The sequence below is a fragment of the Microcaecilia unicolor genome, chromosome 5 (assembly GCF_901765095.1).
Source record: "Microcaecilia unicolor chromosome 5, aMicUni1.1, whole genome shotgun sequence".
NCBI classification, from domain to species: Eukaryota; Metazoa; Chordata; class Amphibia; order Gymnophiona; family Siphonopidae; genus Microcaecilia; species Microcaecilia unicolor.
The window spans coordinates 206,818,827-206,840,753 of record NC_044035.1 but is presented as its reverse complement, the minus strand read 5'-3'; the positions used below and the strand labels follow the sequence as shown (position 1 = coordinate 206,840,753).

The 21,927-nt window shown below is 46.1% G+C and overlaps 1 protein-coding gene across 1 annotated transcript in view; it reads right to left on the bottom strand.

The window, feature by feature from the left end:
• Positions 1 to 21,927, bottom strand: part of SLC12A3 (solute carrier family 12 member 3) — a 1,234,282-nt gene that overhangs the window by 622,079 nt on the left and 590,276 nt on the right. The window contains 1 exon segment of the mRNA XM_030203718.1: positions 2,054 to 2,177. Coding sequence (XP_030059578.1) covers positions 2,054 to 2,177 — 124 coding nt within the window.

Sequence of the window (21,927 nt, the reverse complement as noted above, 5' to 3'; positions counted from 1 at the left end):
TCCTCTGGTCCGCAAAATGCTTGTACTTGGTATATCACACGTGTAAAATATATTTTCCATTCTGTCTTTCCAGATAAACCCACCATGCGTCTTCCTTACCCATGGCCGCCAAGTGACTGAGCCGGGCCCGGGGCATGGCTGGAGTTTTCTCTCTCCTGCTCCTGTTGGGACACGAGACAGAAACCCTGGCACCGAGCCCCCCTTCGAGGCCTGGGGAATTTTGTCCCCCCATCCCCCCCCCCCCCCTCTCGGTGGCCCTGTCCTTACCTGAAGTCCTGCAATTCTGTCATTTTTATAATATCTTTAACACTCCTCCTCCCTTTCTTCTTACCCTGTCTTTCCTACATAGATTATACTCTAGTATAACTATATCCTACTGATGGTTTTCCATGAACCACATCTCAGGAATCACCACTAATTCCAGACAGTATCTTCTATCATAGCCTGTAGATCCAGAATCTGATTTCCCATACTACAGGTATTAGTATACACAGCTTTCCAGATGTTTCTGTTTTGCCTCTTTTCTATAAAGATATTTAGGGGTCCTTTTACTAAGCTGCAGTAAGCACTAATGCATGCTTACCATAGCAAAAAAATGCCTTACTATGGGGCATGTTGAGGCATCCCGCATTAATTTTTGGATTTGTGCACACTACCCACGAGTTAAAAAATGAAATGTATTTTTTATTGCTGTGGGTAGGTCTGGGGGTGGAGAGTGGGTGTGTTCTGTGCTAATCAGTTAGCACAGCTACATTGCTGTGCGCTAACTGATTAGAGCGTGCTTAGCGCATGAGCCCTTACCACTTAAATAATAGGTGGTGGTAGGGGCTCACATGCTAATGAAAAAATTAACACATGGCCATTAATAAGGAAAATAGAAAAATCTGCCATTTTACCCCGGCGGTAAAAATGGCCTGAGCATGTGGAAATGACCCGCATAAGGACAGATTAAGGCTACTTTTTACCACAGTTTGGTAAATGGGCCCGTTAATGTTTTACTTAATTGAGGATTTCAATTGTCTTGGGGCTTTGTTCATTCATCCCAAACAACTTTTGTTTAAAACCTTCTGCAGCTGTGGCAGACACTTCTTCCTGTCTTTGAAAGGTGGAACTCATCTCTGTTCTGTAGCCCTTGGAAAATCATCTCATGGTCCAGGAAGCCAAAATACTCTCGGTGACACAATCTGCACAGCCATGCATTCATCTCCAAGATGCTAGCTTGTCTGCTTTGGCTTTTACCCCTGACAGAGAGAATCAATGAGAACACCACCTGTGTACCTATCTGCTTCACGCTCTCTCAGAGCCATGAAGTCACTTTTGATACATTTGGTGAGGTAACTAGCAGTATTATTTGAGCCAGCATGGATACACAGCTTCAGATAATAGTCAGTAGGCTTGATGAGTCATGACAAATTCTCTATAACATATCAAATCTTGGCATTAGGCAGACAACACACCTCCTGGGACATCATGTCTGGTCAGCAAATGGACGCTTATTTGGGGGAAAATGGTATAATTATGGATCCCCACTGTTTCTGTCATTATATTGGCTGCCACTACATTATAGAATCTAATTCCCAGTATGTTGTTTTGTGTGTTAAATTTAGAGGGCACTAATTTGTCCTTTACAAAAAAGGTAAAAGTGGATTTGTCAGCCAAGCATTTGGCCTCAAGTTTTCTGGTCACCAAATGAGGACTTTGTAGTTTGTGCTATCATGGTCTGTTCTTTTGAATGACTGTTTGTTGTCTTTGCATTGAATATTGGGTTGATTGAGACTTGGGATTTAGGGGGAGACAGAGGTTGGATATGGTCTGAAGGGGAAGGAAAGGAGATGGTGGGGTAGGTGGCCACAGGGTGGAAGAGTTGTGATTTTGTATGGGTTTTTTTTTTTACGTTTTTAATTGTACTTTACCTTGAACTTGTTTGAGGAGCCCTGTAATCAAATGCAATAAAATGATCCCCAAAATGGCACTCTCTCTGCCCATGCAATTTTTTGTTTTTAATTTTGTATAATTCATTATAAATCAAAGTGTTAAAACTGAATGCCCTTACCAATAAGAATGAACGCCACTGCAATGAGAAACGTCAGCAGGTAGCCCCTGATTGGCTCATTATTCTTCCCATAGCCCTTGCCAAAGAACCCTATCATAGGGTAAAGGTTATCCTTGCACAGGCACTGAAACAACAATTATAAGTTATTCTAAGTTATCAATGTTTTAATGAAATAAGCATAGAGGAAACTTGGTAAAATAAAGTTCTGTTCAAATCATAGTCTTCCATATTCGGTGAAATGGGAAAAGAAAACATGCAAACAGTAGCAATAGAAGGAAAGGGAGCTAAAATATTATAATTTTGATTTATTTACTGTAACAATTTTAAAGTCCTTCAGGCTGATGTACTAAATTGCACATTTTTTCACAGGGAGTGATTATACATGTAAAAATGCATAAATTCAGCAGTGTTATAGGTTTTATGCATTTTTCTCCACGATCTACTGAGAAAAACATGAACTAAATTCAAATCCAAATAACCCTTAATATAAATCAATCAGCATATGTCAGTTTGAGAAAAAATTTGAAAAGTTGCCTCCTCTGAAGTAATAAACTTTTGCATGTAGTGGAACACATGCAAATGTTTACTAAGGGCCCTTTTAACATGTGCTAATGGACATTAGCATGCACTAAATGCTGTGTATCCTATTTTGTACCTATGGGCAATATGGCACTTAGCACATGCTAATGTCCATTAGCATGTGCTAAGCTTTAGTAAAAGGGCCCTTTTCTAATTTCTAACCCCCTCTTTTACAAAGACACACTAGCGGCTGCCAGTGCAGTAATGCCAACACAGCCCATTCAATGTGGAGGAGCAGTAGTGGGATTTGAACTAGCCACCTCAGACTGATGCTCTTAACCACTAGGCTACTCTTCCACAAATTGTTCACCTCTGATTTTCTAGCAGAAGCTTCTCTGTTGCTACACATTTTTCCACTTAAACATAGTAAACATAGTAGATGATGGCAGAAAAAGACCTGCACGGTCCATCCAGTCTGCCCAAGAAGATAAATTCATATGTGCTACTTTTTTATTTGTACTGTCCTCTTCAGTGCACAGACCGTATAAGTCTGGCCAGCCCTATCCCTGCCTCCCAACCACCAACCCCGCCTCCCAACCACCAGCTCTGGCACAGACCCTATAAGTCTGCCCAGCACTATCCCCGCCTCCCAACTACCAGTCCCGCCTTCCACCACCAGCTCTGGCACAGACCGTATAAGTCTGCCCAGCACTATCCCTGCCTTCCACCACCGGCTCTGGCACAGACCGTATAAGTCTGCCCAGCACTATCTCCACCGCCCAACCACCAGCCCCGGCACAGACCGTATAAGTCTGCCCAGCACTAGTCCCACCTCCCAACCACCAGCCCCAGCACAGACCATATAAGTCTGCCCAGCACTAGCCCCGCCTCCCAACCACCAGCTCTGCCACCCATTATAGGCTAAGCTCCTGAGGATCCATTCCTTCTGCACAGGATTCCTTTATGTTTATCCCACGCATGTTTGAATTCCTTTACCGTTTTCATCTCCACCACCTCCAGCGGGAGGGCATTCCAAGCATCCACCACCCTCTCTGTGAAAAAATACTTCCTGACATTCTTCTTGAGTCTGCCCCCCTTCAATCTCATTTCATGCCCTCTTGTTCTACCGCCTTCCCATCTCCGGAAAAGGTTCGTTTGCGGATTAATACCTTTCAAATATTTGAACGTCTGTATCATATCACCCCTGTTTCTTCTTTCCTCCAGGGTATACATGTTCAGGTCTGCAAGTCTCTCCTCATACGTCTTGTAACGCAAATCCCATACCATCCTCGTAGCTTTTCTTTGCACCGCTTCAATTCTTTTTACATCCTTAGCAAGATACGGCCTCAAAAACTGAACACAATACTCCAGGTGGGGCCTCACCAACGACTTGTACAAGGGCATCAACACATCTTTTCTTCTGCTGGTCACACCTCTCTCTATACAGCCTAGTAACCTTCTAGCTACGGCCACCGCCTTGTCACACTGTTTCATCGCCTTCAGATCCTCAGATACTATCACCCCAAGATCCCTCTCCCCATCCGTACCTAGCAGACTCTCACCGCCTAACACATACGCCTCTCTTGGATTTCTACTCCCTAAGTGCATCACTTTGCATTTCTTGGCATTGAATTTTAATTGCCAAACCTTAGACCATTCTTCTAGCTTTTTCAGATCCTTTTTCATGTTTTCCACTCCCTCCGGGGTGTCCACTGTATTACAAATCTTAGTATCATCCGCATATAGGCAAACTTTACCTTCTAACCCTTCGGCAATGTCACTTACAAATATATTGAACAGATTCGGCCCCAGCACCGATCCCTGAGGCACTCCACTACTCATCTTTCCCTCCTCCGAGCGAACTCCATTCACCACCACCCTCTGGCGCCTGTCCGTCAACCAGTTCCTAATCCAGTTCACCACTTTGGGTCCTATCTTCAGCCCATCCAGTTTATTTAAGAGCCTCCTGTGGGGAACCGTGTCAAAATCCTTGCTGAAATCTAAGTAGATTACGTCTATAGCACATCCACGGTTCAATTCTCCGGTCACCCAATCAAAGAATGAGATTCGTTTGGCATGATTTCCCTTTGGTAAAACCATGTTGTCTCGGATCTTGCAACTCATTTTCTTCCAGGAAATTCACTATCCTTTCCTTCAGCATCGCTTCCATTACTTTTCCAATAATCGAAGTGAGGCTTACCGGCCTGTAGTTTACAGCTTCTTCCCTATCACCACTTTTGTGAAGAGGGACCACCTCCGCCGTTCTCCAATCCCTCGGAACCTCTCCCATTTCTAAGGATTTATTAAACAAATCTTTAAGAGGACCCGCCAGAACCTCTCTGAGCTCCCTCAATATCCTGGGGTAGATCCCATCCGGTCCCATGGCTTTGTCCACCTTTAGTTTTTCTAGTTGTTGATACACACTCTCTTCCGTGAACGGTGCTATATCCACTCCATTCTCAAATGAACTTTTGCCAATCCATCGTGGTCCTTCTCCCGGATTTTCTTCAGTAAAAACAGAACAAAAGTATCTATTTAGCAAATTTGCCTTTTCTTCATCATTATCTACATAGCGGTTTGCAGTATCTTTTAGTCTCACAATTCCCTTTTTAGTCATTCTCCTTTCACTAATGTACCTGAAGAAATTTTTGTCACCCCTCCTTACCTTTCTAGCCATTTGTTCTTCCGCTTGCGCTTTCGCCAGACGTACCTCTCTCTTGGCTTCTTTCAGTTTCCTCCAGTATTCCTCCCCGTGTTCCTCGTCTTGAATTTTTTTGTATTTCTGGAACGCGAACTCTTTAGCCTTTATTTTCTCAGCCGCTACCATAGCGGTTTCCTTTTTCTCTTGCTTTTATTTACTTTCCTTACATAAAGGTTTGTGGCCCTATTTATAGCTTCTTTCAGCTTGGACCACTGTCCTTCCACTTCTCGTATGTCCTCCCAGCCCATCAGCTCCTTCCTTAGGTATTTCCCCATTTTACTAAAGTCAGCATGCTTGAAATCCAGGACTTTGAGTTTTGAGTGGCCACCCTTCCCCCTCTTTGCTTTGCCATGTAGTGTGCCTCAAGGCTCAATCCTTGTCCCTGTTCTCTTCAATATCTTCCTCAGCTTACTGGCATCCCTTATTCAAAGTCATTCTATCATTGCATACATTTATGCCAATGACATCCTCTTACTTTCTATATAAGATCCCTATAAACCTTCACTTATTGCACTGCAATCCTGCCTTAATTCTATTGGAGACTGGCTCGGCATGAATTGTCTCCTTCTTAATCCATCTAAACTATTGCTTCCTGGATTACAGGTTGACTTCTCCAAATTTCAGCTGTTCCAACTCTCCAAGGATGCCCCATAACTTTAGTTGATTCCTTACGATATCTTGGAGTCATCTTTGATTCATAATTGACTTTCCATCCTCACCTAAATTCTGTAATACACTCAAGTTTTCTAGCTCTCAGATGTATTTGTTTCATCCGTAATTATCTAGATGTATCTAGATGAAACTTCTTGCGCTACCTTAATTTACTTTCTTTGTCACCTCAAAACTCGACTATCGTTAACATCATCTATGCTAGTCTTCCTACTTCTGTGATAAAAGGTCCGATATTCAGCAAGCAGTGGGTAGCACGTTTGCTATCTGCCACCGGCATTAAACCCAGTTATTCAATGCCGGGCTGCATCCAGCGACCAGCATTGAATATCCAGGTTTATTTTGGCCGCTAAAAAGTTAATTGGCTATGCAAATATTCAGCACTAACTGATTAACTTTTTAGCAGTCAAGTATAGGCCTGTTATTTAAGCAGCCTATTTTGACCGCTCAACATAGCCGGTTTGGAACTGAATATCTGTGCCTAACTGACTAGCCACTAACAGGGATATTCAGCCATTCCTGGCCAAACAGTTTTGACTATGGGGGGGGGGGGGGGGGGGGGGGAGTGACTGGAGTCTGTCCAGAATACATCTATTACACTTCTGACACACTGCGAACCATATGATCATGTCACTCTGCTCTTTATACATCATCCTTGGCTGCCTATCAACTAGAGGATTCATTTTAAAATATTAACCCTAACACATAAGGTCCTCCATCCTTTGATCTCACCTTACCTCTCTTCCCTAATTTCCCCTTATACACCATCCCAAACCTTGCACACTTCATCCAGACATCATCTAACTATACTGCCAATCTTTTGCCATCATCAGGAATCCACAAGGCACTCTGCATTTTGTTTTTGCACAGTGCCTTTCTTATGGAATGCCTTGTCCTTACCACTAAAATCTGAAGCCTCCTATAAGAAATTCAGGTCTTTACTAAAGACTCACCTATTTTCTCAGACTTTTCTGGGACCCTGGCTGACTAGTCACCAGCAAGCAGCACTCTAATTATTTGTTTTCCCCCTCTCTTGCTGCTCCCTTCTACCCTGTCTCTCTATGATGATCTTTCCTGCTATGCTAGACATTCCTTTTTCGTTTTTTTTTTTCAATATCTTTATTGAATCAACGGTATGATTGAAAAATTACAAGGACAAATATCCAACACCAAGAAAGAGAAAAAATTGCATACATAAGGCCACTTTAAAAGCCAACTATAACATGTATTCATAGGGAAAAACTATTATAAACAAAGACATATAAACTCGACTCCTCCCTTGACATTTTCTTACATGTCCCCTTCCCACAAAGTACATCCCAACCCCCTCCCTCCCGCCCATGTCTCCAGTAAACACTCGCATCCAAAAAACGATCCCTCATCTAGGGATCCTAAAGCCCAGCATCCCCCTCCCTCAGATATAGAAGTTATGATTCTGCTAAGACAGGCAGGGGAATGACTGGGACTCGCTTCTGATTGGCCTGTTAGGGATTGAGCTGACGTCTGAGCAGACGTCAGAGGTCAGATCTATTTAAGCCTACCTCTCCCTTCAGTCTATGCTTTAGCGTTTGATCCCGGTCATCTGAAGCCTGTTAACCTCTCTCTGTCTGTGCTAGTAGCACACTGTGCTTTCTTGGGAGTTGTTTACTCCTCTTATTGCTCGTAGCTTCTCTGTGTGCTGGTTGTTCCCAGCGTATGCTTGTTTGTTTCCCTAGCTAAGCTGCTTTCCCTGATTACCTTGCTTCCCTGCACCTGTGAGTGCTTTGTCAGCTCTGTCTCTGTGTGCTGGTTGTTCCCAGCGTAGGCTTGTTTCCTTCCCTAGCTAAGTTGCTTTCCCTGATTACCTTGCTTTCCTGCACCTGTGGGTGCTCTGTCTCTGTGTGCTGCTGAGTTCTGGTAGGGTACAAAAACACCCCACAATCCTTGGTGAAAATTATATAACTGATACAGATATATATGTATCAGAGTTCTGGTAGGAACATTTTTTGTGTTTTTCTTTTGTTAGCTTTAAACCTTTGACTACAGTGTAAGCCCTGCTTCTTCCTGACATGAGTGTTGTTAGCAGCCCTGCCCTTTAGCCTGCTTTAACTCTTTGTCTGCTGTGGTTGTCTCCTGAGTCCTGTAAGCATTGCTCCTTATCTGTCGGGTGTATGTAAAGGCAGCTTTCCCTGTTTGCTTCCTTTTCCCTTTGCCTCTAGTGTCTGTTATTTGCAGTGCATTTTGTCTAGCAAAAAAGGTGCCGGTACTCAAATGCCAGGCCACCCTTCAGGGGTGATCATTGAGGGACTCACCCCATAATAGCCAGGACCCCTGCAACCAGTCATAGAATCTATGACAAGGCAGAATTTGTATGTAGAACCTGAGCTCTTTCATTAAAATACAAGAACCATGGGTCAAGTTTAGCAGACAGTGGAAAAGGTGCCGGTACTCAGTACCCCCAAGTACCCCCTCAAAAAAAGCCCTGGTTATTTGACTCTGTGGCACAACCTTGTGTGTGGTTTCCCTCATAGGCGGTCGGTGGCCTAACTGTTTGGGGAGGCTAAAGGGGGCAGGGTTAGGGGTGGTACCAGGGGTGGGGCTTATATCCATAATTGTCTGACAACACACAGAAAAAAAATAAGTAAAAGTAAAATAGTCACAATTAATACCTTTTATTAAACTTAGATACTAGATATATATCGTATGTCAAAGAAAAAAAGTGGTTGCTCAAAGCATATATTAACCAATGTATACTATTCAAAAAATGTTATCAATTATTAAATGCTATTTCCATCCATGGAAAATCCCAAAATGAAATGGTCACATTAGTGAAGTAACATCCGGCGACTAGACTTCACATCATAGGTGTCAATGATCCAGTGGCGTAGCCAGACAGCCAATTTTGGGTGGGCCAGAGCCCTAAGAGGGTGGGCACAAAATTTTCTCTGCTCCGCCCCCTTCCTCCCCCTATTCTCCACCTCTCCCCCAGCACCTCCCAACTCAAAATAGAAACAGAAACACTTTAGCTCATGAGGAAAGTGACATCCACTATGCACATTTCTCAAGCTATCATATTTCATTTAAGATTCAAAATAAAATGCCTTTTCTACCTTTGTTGTCTGGTCATTTTCTTTTTCCATCATGTTGATCCAGTTTCTCTTTTGAACTTTCCAATCTTTCTGCTATTTCTTCTTCAAGCAGCTGCTGTCCATTTGTCTTTTTCTCCTCTCTTGTTCCATTCCCTCACTTCACTTGCCTCTGACATATTGACCTTTCCATTTTAGCTCTTTCCTCTCTTTTTTTTTTTCTTTTCTGCTCTGTCCACCCAAATTTTATCCTGTCTAACCCCTTTTCCTTTGTTTTACTTTTCAGTTACCTCTCAGATTCCTTTTCACCCACTAGTTCTCCTATTCCCCATCTCTCTACTTCCCCAGCCATCCATTCCCTTCCATCTTCAATCTATTCCCCCTTACCATATTTCTTTCCCCTGTAATCACCATCCTCCATGCGTTCATTTCCTTGCCACCCCCTTGGCCTCTCCCACATGGTTCCACATTTCCCAATGTCTCTCTCCCTCCACCCTTCTAGCCCAGCATCTGCTCTCTCTCTTCTCCCCACCCTTCACCCTCTTCCAACATCTTCCTGTCACTTCTCTCTTTTGTCTTGCCCCCCTCTCCTGTGGCCAGAATTTCCCCCATCCATCCTGTTTCTTTCCACCCCCCTCTCTCCCCCTTCGCAGCATCTCTCATCTCTTGGCAAAGAACAACAATGTGGATGCAGCAGTTCACAGGTTTGCTTGCTGTGTTTTGAATGAACGGCGACGCGACAGCTGCGCGGGGGAGTGGAAACAGAAATTTACCAAATGGCTTCCGTGGGCTGGCTCACTTGCACTCCACACCTGAGGTTGCAGCGGTGAACTGGCGGGCAGGCGCTATGCTCAAGTAGTAAAAGCAGCAAGCCAGCAGGTTTGAGTTCGTCCTTCGCTTCCCTGCCTTCTCTGCGTCCCGCCTTCCTGTGATGTCATTTCCTTTCAGGCGGGCGGGACGCAGAGAAGGCAGGGAAGTGAAGGATGAGCTCAAACCTGCCGGCTTGCTGCTTTTACTACTTTAGCATAGTGCCTGCTCGCCAGTTCACCGCTGCGGGCGAGGATTCGAAGATATGGACGGACGGACGGGGATGGACTCGGACTCGGACACTGGGTGGGTGGGCGGGCGGGCCTGAGGCTAAATTGGGTGGGCCTGGGCCCATCCAGGCCCACCCGTAGCTACGCCCCTGCAATGATCTGCTCCAACAAGATCTCTTTCAATGTTCAGTAAACATAAAGCTGTCAGTCTTTCCTGACCCATTGTGGATCTCTGCCAGTTTCATAAACATCTCATATGAAGGCAAAATACTGAACTGGAAAGTTACCTCAAGAAGTCAGACTCAGCATGCAGCAATACTAGAGAAATTAAAACGTAAATGCAATATATCACAGATGCACATTTCCAAAAGCTGGCATATTCCAATTAATAAATTCTGAATAAAATACTTTTTTCTACCTTTGTTGTCTGAGCATTTAGTTTTTCTATTCGCTTTGTGTCAGGCTTTCAAAGCAGAACCTGGGTTCGTGAGCCCTTGGACCACTGCCGAGGAGCAGTAACGGCAGGCAAAACCACCCCACACCAGAGACAAGGCAGAACTCTGGCAGGGACAGCTAGACTTCACCTGCACTTGACCACCATTCCCCAGGGGTTGAGCCCCCAGGTGCAGGTGGCCTGCAGGACTTACCGGACAGGGCAGGAACTGGAAACCAACTATGCTGAACAGGGTAGGACTAAGGGTCAGAAGGGAAAGGAATATACATGGGCAGCAAGGCAGGAAACTGGGCTAGGACTCACAGACAGACAATACTACACTAGGCAGGAAATGGACAGGTTTAAGGGTCAGGACTGAAAGCTGCAAAGCAGCCACTAAGAAAGGAAACACAGACAGGTAAGAGACAAAACTGAAAGCTGCCAGGCAGCCACTAAACAAGAAACACAGACAACCAAGAACTAGACAGAGAAATACAAACAAGAAACAAGACTGGGAAACAAGCAATACAGTACAAGAGACACTACACAAAGACTAGACTAAAATCAGGCAAGAATCTCAGACAATAAACTGGGCTAGGCAGAAGTGCACAGAGCACAAATGTTGCCTTTGTGGGTGACACAGAGAGAGGAGGGATTTTATTGCGGCGTTATCAGCTCATTTGTTTGGCACTCTAAGCGACCCCGTATTACTTTTGCTAAACTAACTCATGATAGATCCAAGGGGGAGTATGTCTCCCAGATCTTAGGTTTTACATTGTGGCCTCACTGTTGAGATGGGTGCGTGAGCTACATACTTTGTCTGATAAGAATGCCCTTCCTGGTTTCTGGCAGAGTGGTGCGCTCCTCTGGATGTATTCTTTGTTCTGCAAAGCCGGAGGCAGCCTACGGGGAGCAATTTGGGGAGGAACCAGTTTATATTAGCTCTGAGCAAGGCATGGAGATGGTGGAGGATCACTATAGGGGGAGCAGGGAAGGTGTATCTGTTTCTATCTCTGATAAATAATCCTGAAGTCCCAGCTGGTGTGAGGCAGGGTACCTTTCGGCGTTGGTTAAAGGTATCTGGGTCACCTGATGGAATTGGGGGGCTCCCATTTTCCCACCTTTAATCAGATCAAGAGAGCGTGGAACCTTTCCAATTCTCAGTTTTTACATGTAAGAGATTACTACAATTCTGTGGCATGATCCGTGGGTTCCCAGTTAAATTTCACCCAGCTAGATAACGTGTTTTTAAATATGCCTGCCTTCTTCAATAAACTTTCACAGTGGTACCACCTGATAGAGGACAACGCAGACTTGGGTGAGACAATTTCCTGGGATCTCATAAGAGGGACGTTTGAGATTATATCCAGGACCACAGCGAATGCTGCACTTCAGGTTATCCAATATAAAATCCTGCATAGAGTGTATATAACCAGACAGCAGGGCAAAACTTTGGGATTATGGGATGATGATTTGTGCATAAAATGTCACTCTTCTCCAGGCACTCTCCTTCACTCCTTTTTGGAGTGCCCAACGCTTTTGCAGTTGTGGTCTCGCTCCTTGGCAGTCATTGAATGGACCTTACAGCACTCTTTTGAATGGTCATACACCGCGATATTATTGTGTGATGAGGGCCAGCTTAGAAGTGAGGGCCTCAATGAAGCACAACGTCAGTTTATTATGACAGCCACCCTGTTAGTTAAAAAATTTCACAACTATGGGCAGACCCAACACCCCTGTCCACAATTTAATGGCATAACCTCATGAAGGAAATGGTACAGTGGATGTCTTTACAATACTCTTTCTCAATGTCTAGAAGGCATAAGGTATACCGAGAGATTTGGAACAGCTATACCAGTCTATTGTTAATCCATTCGTGAGCCCTTGAACCTAAGCCGAGGCTTAGGAAGGATCTTGGCCAAGGCCTAGAGTGGACCAAACAGGCGCTATGCAAACCCACAGCCACAAATCCCTGCACACTCAGGTCACTCAACCAGCACCAGCAGAAAAGGGAGATAGACCACTCAGGCGGGCCTCACGGCCGAACGGGAACCCACTCGTACAGAGTCCAAGCGTACGGGCCTCACGGCCAATCTGGAACTGAGTCACACACTAGGGAAGGGAAAAAGAACAACGAGGGGTCCCAGGAGGGACTGGAGCACTTGCAACGCACACAGTGCTAGCTAGACACAAAGGAAGGGCAACAGACAAGAAGCTGGCAGGTACAGGCTTCGACCACGGGAAGAGAAAGCCAAGGACAGAATGGGACACAGACTCTATAGGAGCGAAGCTCCATAGGAACACTCTAGGCTGTACCATACAGCACACAAATACACTAGGCTGTGCCACACAACACCCAAGGGAAAAGGGAAGCCACCTATAGGAATACACAAGGCTGTGCTACAAAGCATTCAAGGATTAAGGGAAACCACTTATAGAAATACACAGGACTGTGCCACTCAGCATTCAAGAGTCAAGGGAAACCATAGGTGCCCCGTATAAGAGGCCTAGGGGAGGCTATGCCTCCCCAGCCCAGCTGTGACCTTCCCCGCCTGCGTCTTTCTCCAAATATACCCCCAATATGCCAAAACAAAATTGTATCTTCCATGCCAATGCCCACCCCCACTGAGCCCGCCCTCAGCTGCCCGACAGCCCTCCTTTCCATTCCTGCTGTGGCCACCCAATGTTTAAACCTCTTTATTTTAATTTGCAGCGACGGCTCACCTCCAGCCTTTCCCTTCCCGCTCAATGTTCCATCTTCCCCTGATGAGGTATTTCCTGTTTCCGCGAGGATGGGACACTGAGCGAGAAGGAAAAGGTTGGAGGTGAGCCATCGCTGCGACTTAAAATAAAAAGGTGTAGTCCCTCCCCACCCCGGCCCACAGTGACTGTGTAGTGCACAGAGACAAGAGGGAGGGAAGAGCAGCAACAGCAGCAGCTGCCACCCTGCCCAGATCAGACCCGCCACAGCCTCCTTCTCCTCTCTGCCCCATGCCCAAGTGGATCCCACAATCCTAACATGGCCACCACTGCAACATGCACCCGCTTTACCAACGACTACCAGCTCTACGAGGAGCTCGGCAAGGGGGCCTTCTCTGTAGTGTGCAGATGTGTGAAGAAAAGCACATCCCAGGAATATGCTGCAAAAATTATCAATACCAGAAAGCTGTCCACCAGAGACCATCAGAAATTGGAATGTGAAGCCCGGATTTGTCGACTTTTAACGCACCCAAACATTGTGCGCCTTCATGATAGTATTTCTGAGGAAGGTTTCCACTACCTTGTCTTTGACCTGGTCACTGGTGGGGAGCTGTTTGAAGACATCATGGCCAGAGAGTATTACGGAGAGGAGGGCTTTTAGGGAGCTGAGGGCAGGCAGGTGGGGCTGGGTAGTACCTCAAACTCAGGGGCTGGGGCAAGTCACTGGACATGGATGGGAGAATCGGACATGGATGGGAAGGGAGGGCAGAGGAGAATCACTGTACATGGATGGGATGGGAGGGGAGGGCAGGGGAGAGAAGAGAAATCACTGGACATGGAGGGGAGGACAGGGGCAGAGGAGAAATCATTGGACATGGAGGGGAGGACAGGGGAGAGGAGAATTGCTGGATATGGATGGCTGAAGGGGGCAGGGGAGAGAGGAAAGTTGCTGGACATGGATAGATGGAGGGGAGGGCAGGGGAGAGAGGAGAGTTGCTGGACATGGATGGATGGAGGGGAGAGAAGAGAGGAGAAATCTGGACACGGATGGAGTGGAGGGCAGGGAAGAGAGAAGAAATGTTGGACAGGGATGGGGGGAAGGAAAGACAAAGGAAGGAGATGCGCACAGATGGAGGGGAAGGGAGAGAGGAGAAATGCTGGACATGGATGGAGGGGAGGGAAGTAGATGCACATGTTAGTCTGGACGTGAGTCCTTGGGCCTAGGCCGAGGTCTAGTATAGCTTTTAGGCCAAGGCCTAGGATGGACCAAACAGGTACTACACACGACCCCAGCTACCAATCCCTGCACACACACACGCAACCAATCTTACGCTTCTAGAAAGGGGAAGATAGGGCATTCAGGTGGGCCTCACAGCCTATCTGGAACCGATACGCTCAGAACTCATGCATGCGGGCCTCACGGCCTACCTGGAACCGAGTCATACTTAGGGAGGGGAGAAAGAGACTAAGCAAGGTGTCCCCCTCCGGGGACCGGAACACCAGCAACACTCTCAGTGCTGGCAGTCAAGGAGAAAGGGTAGCATACACAGGAACACGACAAGTGAGGGACTGAGATACGATACTGTAGCCAGAGGCACTCAGCAAAACAGGGAAGGAACAGTGCTCATTAAACAGGAGGCAGTACAGTAAGGGAAGTAATAGAACAGTCACCAAGGGAAGACTGCATTAAACAGATAACTTCCAGAGGCAGAGAAGCTCTGCAGACAAAGGGTTAAAAACCCTGCTCAGCACACAAACAGAAACCTGAGGCAGGGAGTACTGCAGACAACAGGGAAGCAGAGAAGCTCTGCAGACAAAGGGTTAAACCCAGCTCAGCACACAAACAGAAACCTGAGGCAGGGAATACTGCAGACAACAGGGAAGCAGAGAAGCTCTGCAGACAAAGGGTTAAACCCAGCTCAGCACACAAACAGAAACCTGAGGCAGGGAATACTGCAGACAACAGGGAAGCAGAGAAGCTCTGCAGACAAAGAGTTAAACCCAGCTCAGCACACAAACAGAAACCTGAGGCAGGGAATAGGGCACACAAAGAAAACAAACAAACAACCCCCACGGAGAGAAACAAAGGACAGGACCTGACAGGCAGAAACAAACACAGGACGAAGAGAACTCTGAAGGAAGGGCAGCAAACAAGAAACTGGAACAGAATGAGAGGAAACTCACCTCTCAGCACCCGAACTAAACAGAGATCCCCAGGTGTAGGGAGAGGGGTAATTAGACACACGCAGACAGAGACAGAGCAATAGAAACTGCAGCCAGGAGAGGAGTAACAGTTCCACACAAGCACAGCGCTAACAGCTCACACAGAGCAAAGGAAGGCTTCAGCAGATTTGGAGTAAACGCCAAAGCAGGGGTTGACGGGAGAGGTGAGCTTAAATAGACAGACTGATATCAGCTCAGCCCCTGATGGACCAATCAGGAGCGGTTTCAAGCTTTCCACTGTCTGACTAGCAGGATTCTAACAGAATCATAACAGCACATGGATGGAGGGGAGTGAGGAGAGATGCTAGATATGGATGGAGGGGAAACTGCTGAATTTAAGAGCTGAATCAGAACACAGAAGGATAGGGACAGGGCTACAGATGGTAGACAGGACACATAAGGACAAAGGACGATGGTGGACATGGTGAGAGAAAAAATATCAAATGGAAAAAAGACACTGCATAAAACAGAAGACACTGGGACCAAAGTGTCACGTCTGTGATCGTGACCCCTCTCAGACTTACCTTATTTCTGGGGGGTCAGCTTCTGAGCTGGCTTCTGTCTGTCCTTTCTGAGTTGGTTCTGTCTCTGTGTGCTGGCTTCTTCCAGCATGGCTCTGATTGCTCCACTGCACCTGTGCCTGCTTCAGTATGCTTTCTGCCTGCTTCTTGGTTTGTGGTTCCCTCGCCCTCTGGTGACCAGAACCAGAGGCTGCCATAGACTGTCTTGCTGTCCCTACCCATTCCAGGCTTCAGCCCAGTCCGGTCCGGATCTTCCAGGCTGCCAAACTTGTCTTTCTTGTTTGTGCCTGAACAGCACCCGTAGTTGCCTTGAGATTGCTGCAGCTCAGGTGCTGATTGGGCTTTATTAATCACCTAGAAACTTCTATGTTTGCCTTTGCATCGCCTATGCAGCCCAAAAAGTTGACCGGTAGGTCGTTCCACTGTGCATACAAAAGGCGTAGAGACTCAAGTTTCTCTATAACATTTTTCCTGTACATCCATTCGTAATCAGCACTCAGATAGACCCCCAGGTACTTGATCCCAGTGCGTGCCCATACCAAAGGGAAATCCCCAAGGGAAGTGCTGCTGAAGGGGGTAGTGATGGGCAGAGCCTCTGACTTCCCAAAATTAATTTGCAACCCTGCAAAGTCTCCAAATTCCCTTATAATCCTCATAATAAGCAGTAGAGTGGTTGTAGCATTGTTAAGGAGCAGCAACATATCCTCAGCGAACAAATTCACCCGGTACTCACATTCTCCCACTTGTATGCCCTCCAGCCCCACCTCCTGCCGAATCCTAGCAGCCAAAGGTTCAAGAGATAGCACGAATAAGAGGGGTGAAAGGGGACATCCCTGTCTAGTGCCATGGCCCAAGGAGATAGGGTCCGTGAGGACATCATTGATGAGAAGTTGGGCCATGGGATTACTGTATAACACCCGCACCCAGCCCAGGAAGGCTCCTGAAATGACAAAACGCTCTAGAGCCCAGATTAGGTACTCCCACAACTCCTTGTCAAACACCTTCTCTGCATCCAAACTGGCTAGTATTGCATCCCCCAAGCAACCCGCCCCCTCCCATATTATTCTGCAGACTTTTAAAATATTAGCTGATGCATATCTACCCAGGACAAAGCCCACCTGACCAGAATGGACGAGCAGGGGAAGAAATGTCCCCAGCCGTGCCGCCAGAACCCCCGCCAAGATCTTTAAATCTTGATTTAAAAGAGAAATGGGGCGGTAAGATCCTACCACCTCAGGGTCCTTCCTTGGTTTCGGCAACACAGTAATATAAACATGGTTCAGGGTAGAGCCCATTACCTAAGAATCTCAAATATCTTCACACATGCAAATGAAAGGTGGAATAAGAAGATCCTGAAGAATTTTGTAAAACTCTGTACCCAACCCGTCAGGTCCAGGAGCCTTAGCTAGTTTCAGCTGTTTAATGGCCCCCTTGCACCTTGCCTCCAGTCAACGGTGCATTAAGGATAGCTGCTTGCTCCTCTGTAAGACTAGGCAACTGCAAGTAACAGAAAAACGCCTTGCATGACAAACCCAAGAAGGAACCCTTGTCATATAAGAAAGTATAAAAGCAGGAGAATTCCTTTTGTATATCAGGCTGTGTGTGATGGAGCCTCCCTGCAGAGTCTTTGATCTTGGCATTGTAACCTTTAACAGAACGGCCATGGATGCCAGTAATTTCCCTGTTTTATTACCCCACTTATGTAATCTATATTTATAAAGCTTAATATTGTACAGGGCTCGATCATCCAGGTATTATGCTCCAGGTATAAAAGTCAGTGCTGTTCTATGAGGCGCGAGAGGAGAAGACGACGCACATCCCGTAGCCGGCCCGCCACCTTAGCCGCTTCGCACCCGGAGCCCATCCTCGTCAGCATAGTCTGTAGTGATAAAAAGCAACCATAGAAACTATGCTGATGAAGGGTTGCCATCCAGAGAGTACCTAGTGAACTCCCACAGGTCCATCAGTAGGGCTGTCCAACTGGTGGCAAAAAAAAAAAAACCTCCTTGGACTCTACACAGCACCAGACACAATAGAACTACAGCTTATCCATAAATGTTTTAAGGTCCGAAGAAAAAGGTGTTGTTATTGTGGGTCACCTGGACCTTCACTGGGTAAAGCATAGTGAACCGGATACCTTTAGCAAACAGAGTCTTACAATGCTGTCCCATCTGTCTTCGTTGTTCAGAAACGGCTGAGGGGAGACATGATAGAGGTATATAAAATAATGAGTGGAGTGGAACAGGTGGATGTGATGCGTCTGTTCATGCTTTCTAAAAATACTAGGACTAGGGGGCATGCGATGAAACTACAGTGTAGTAAATTTAAAACAAATTGGAGAAAATATTTCTTCACCCAACGCGTAATTAAACTCTGGAATTCGTTGCCGGAGAACGTGGTGAAGGCGGTTAGCTTGGCAGAGTTTAAAAAGGGGTTAGACGGTTTCCTAAAGGACAAGTCCATGAACCGCTACTAAATGGACTTGGGAAAAATCCACAATTCTGAGAATAACATGTATAGAATGTTTGTACGTTTGGGAAGCTTGCCAGGTGCCCTTGGCCTGGATTGGCCGCTGTCGTGGACAGGATGCTGGGCTCGATGGACCCTTGGTCTTTTCCCAGTGTGACACTACTTATGTACCTGCTGAGTAGTCCTGGAACAGGATGACGCGAGTCCCTTTGTAATCCACAGGGCGCGTCGCCCGGAATGCCTACATCAGCCTCTCCTCAGCATAGTTAAGGACCCATGCAAGCACAGGCCTCGGGCATTGCTCCCCATCCCAGATGGCACCGACCCGATGTACGCGCTCCACTTGTAACGGACTGTGGCAGGGTGACATCCAAATGAGAAGGGAGCCAGCACTCGATAAACTCCTGCAACTCTTTATCCTGGACCGATTCCAGTAAGCCAATAATCCTGATATTATTTCGACGGCTTCTGTTCTCCAAATCATCTGTCAGTTGCATGAGCTGTTTGGTCTGTGCCCACTGCTGACACCTGGCCTTCCACCGAATCCGATTGATCTTCCTGTCTGCTAAGGTGCTCTTCCACATGCTGAAGCTGCGTTGCCTGGCGCTCCAAGTTTTCTTTGATATCAACAGAAGCCTGTAACTTGGAGAGGCAGTCGTCTAGCACTGCAGTAAGTTGTTTAGTAAGCTCCCAAAACGCCTCTTCCTGCAATGTGATCACCGAGGCATTGTTCTGTTGCACCGCCATTTTAAGGCTCCCTACTTGCACGCGGTCTCTGCAAGGCCGTGGGGTTTTTGCCGGCATGCCACATTGATCAGAGCTGAATGGGTAAAAATAACCCACTACTACTACTACTTAGCATTTCTATAGCACTGCCAGGGTTACGCAGTGCTGTACAAGTTTAAACATGGGGAAGGACGGTCCCTGCTCAAGAGAGCTTACAATCTAAAGGTAACAAACTATGTAGTCAGTCAGTAACCCCTCAGACAGTAGCCAAAACAATGGGCAGACACCCAATCAGGATCTCCACTCCCAGGGGGTCCAGGAGATCTTCAAAATTTGTAGATAAAGAAGAAGGTAGAACGGAGCAGAGCTGATGGATGTCCACTCAGCCAAATGGCATCACGTGACACCACCCGGCTAGACATTCCTTTAATTAATGGCGTTCTACTTTACATTCCTTAGTAATTTTTGTACACTGCTTTGATTTGCTGTGAAAGATGATATATTAAAAACTTGATAAATAATAAACTAAATGATAGGCAGTAAGGGCTCCTGCATAATCTGTGCACCAAACAGTTAAGAGTGCGGTAATATAAATGCGTTAACTGGTTAGCACAGTAACGTCCACTCTCCACCTCTGACACACCCCCTAAAAAATTTAGGAACATTTTTCAGCGTATGCAAATGTCAATGTAACTGCAGGATGCCTGAGTGCATTCTGTGATACTCCATTTTTTGCTGCTTTAAGCATGCGTTAGTACCTAGTAAAAGGGCTTCAAAATTAGCTATTGGCTCTCTACCCATAAAGAGCTCTCTACGTTCGTACACTTGGACAACACAAATAAAGGCACAAATTTCTTCTTGGCAAATGCTAGCATTTCAGCTATTCTGTATTTTAGGCTTTGGCTAAAACCAGGTGGAACAATCAGCAAATTTCACCTTTTCCTCTAGTTTCATAGTCTCTGTACTGATAAGTCACCTTCTTTCTGGGAGCCAGACACCTTACTTACTCTCTTGTCACCTCAAAACTAGACTGTGAGCTTTGGAGGGGAAGTTGAAACTCCAGTCTGTGAAAGATTTCCAGTCAGTGAACAAAAAGAAACAATGAGTAACATGTGTTCTCTTATCACATAGCAAATTCCTATTGGAAAATTAACCAGGTAAAGGAAAAGTCCCAGAGAGGAAAAATGAGGAGGAAGATCCAAACTTTGAAAAGCAACCAGGGATAGACAGCACATATTTAAAATCATTGTGTTATTTTTAAGAGAACTTTGCTGGTGCATTACATGACATGCTTAGCACAGAATTGTGAGAACTGTGTATAATCAAAGGTGTCTGTGGAGTAGTTTGTAAATAACTTCTCATATAAATAAAAGCCAGGCTAGATTTTTTGGTTGTTTGTTTTTTAAATTGTGCTGTCACAGAGAGCAGTGGTAACCTTTGTCTTTGAGTGCTTTCACACAAGATCTGCTGCAACCACTGGAAAAGATTGAGGAGCTGGCCCAAGTGTTTCTGAGTCTGCATGGAGATCAATAGGAGTGCTGGAGCTTAGGAAAGTGAATAACTGCCTAAGTTGAACATTGTGCCTAGGTTAAAAAGCATGATAAGTAAAATCAAGAAAGCCATGATGTACATAAAGGAACCAGCTATTAATATTACAGAGACAAATCAAATCCAATACTGTACAGTAAAAACTGTTACTAAGAGAACTCTACCGAAGAAGACATTGAGCCATAAGAAACGGAGAAAGATATCAGCTCCTCCTTGGGAAAATACAGTATCCTTTGTGCTAACATGAATGCGCTGCATTAAAAAATAGTCAGTAGGCATGATGAGTCTTGGCAGACTCTATGTAGTGTCTTGGATCTTGGCATCAGGCAGAGAGCACACCTCCCAGGACATCATGTTTGTTTAGCAGATGGATTTCTCTGTACCTTTCAGGAGGTCATCACCATCACCATCTCTCTTTGCTTCCTAGATGTCACTGATCTGGCAATTTGAGGGCTTTTGAACTCCAGACCCACCCATTGCTGAGGTGTTCTTGCCTCCTCCACCTCCAGGGCTGCATACCAGTTCTGCAGTTTCAGAAAGGTGGCATCAAGGTATTGATTCTGCAGGCTTTGGGATCTGTGTCCAACTGTCCTCTTTCAGTTCACGTTCATCTTTTCCTTTTCTAGAGATCCTTGATGTCTCAAGAAGCTTTTCATTCATGTATTTCTCATTGTTACCAATGCTTTTCTGCCTCTCCTCCTCCATGTGTTTCATAAGGGATTCAACCTGCAGGCATCATGTATATGCAGTCAATCCCTTGCCTTAGATCACACTCCATTTGAATGGAGATACAAGCTTTACCACTGGCAAAAACTTTGGTGACACAATATTTTCCAGCCATATTTTAGTCATTGAAGCTTTGATACCTGTTGAAGAAAAATAGAAAGCCAACTACCCGGTGGCGTAGCTACGTGGGGCCTGGGCCCCCGTAAATTTGCCCCTGGACCACCCTGCCGACGACCCGCCAACCCGCCGTCGCCAGCCTTTGCTGGCAGGGGACCCCAACCCCCGCCAGCTGAGGTCCTCTTCTTCTCGTAAAAGGCTTCCTTCTGTTTCTGATGTCCTGCACGTACAATGTGCAGGACGTCAGACTCACAGAATGAGGCCTTGCACTGCGGCAGGGGTGGGAGAGAGTGAGGAAGACAGTGGTCTCTGCTGACTCTGCAAGGGGAGGGGGCTGAAGGGAAGGGAGAAGTTCTGGATGTGTGTTTGGGGGGGGTGAAGAAGACAATGGGGTGCTGGCCCTGCAAGGGGAGTGGGCTG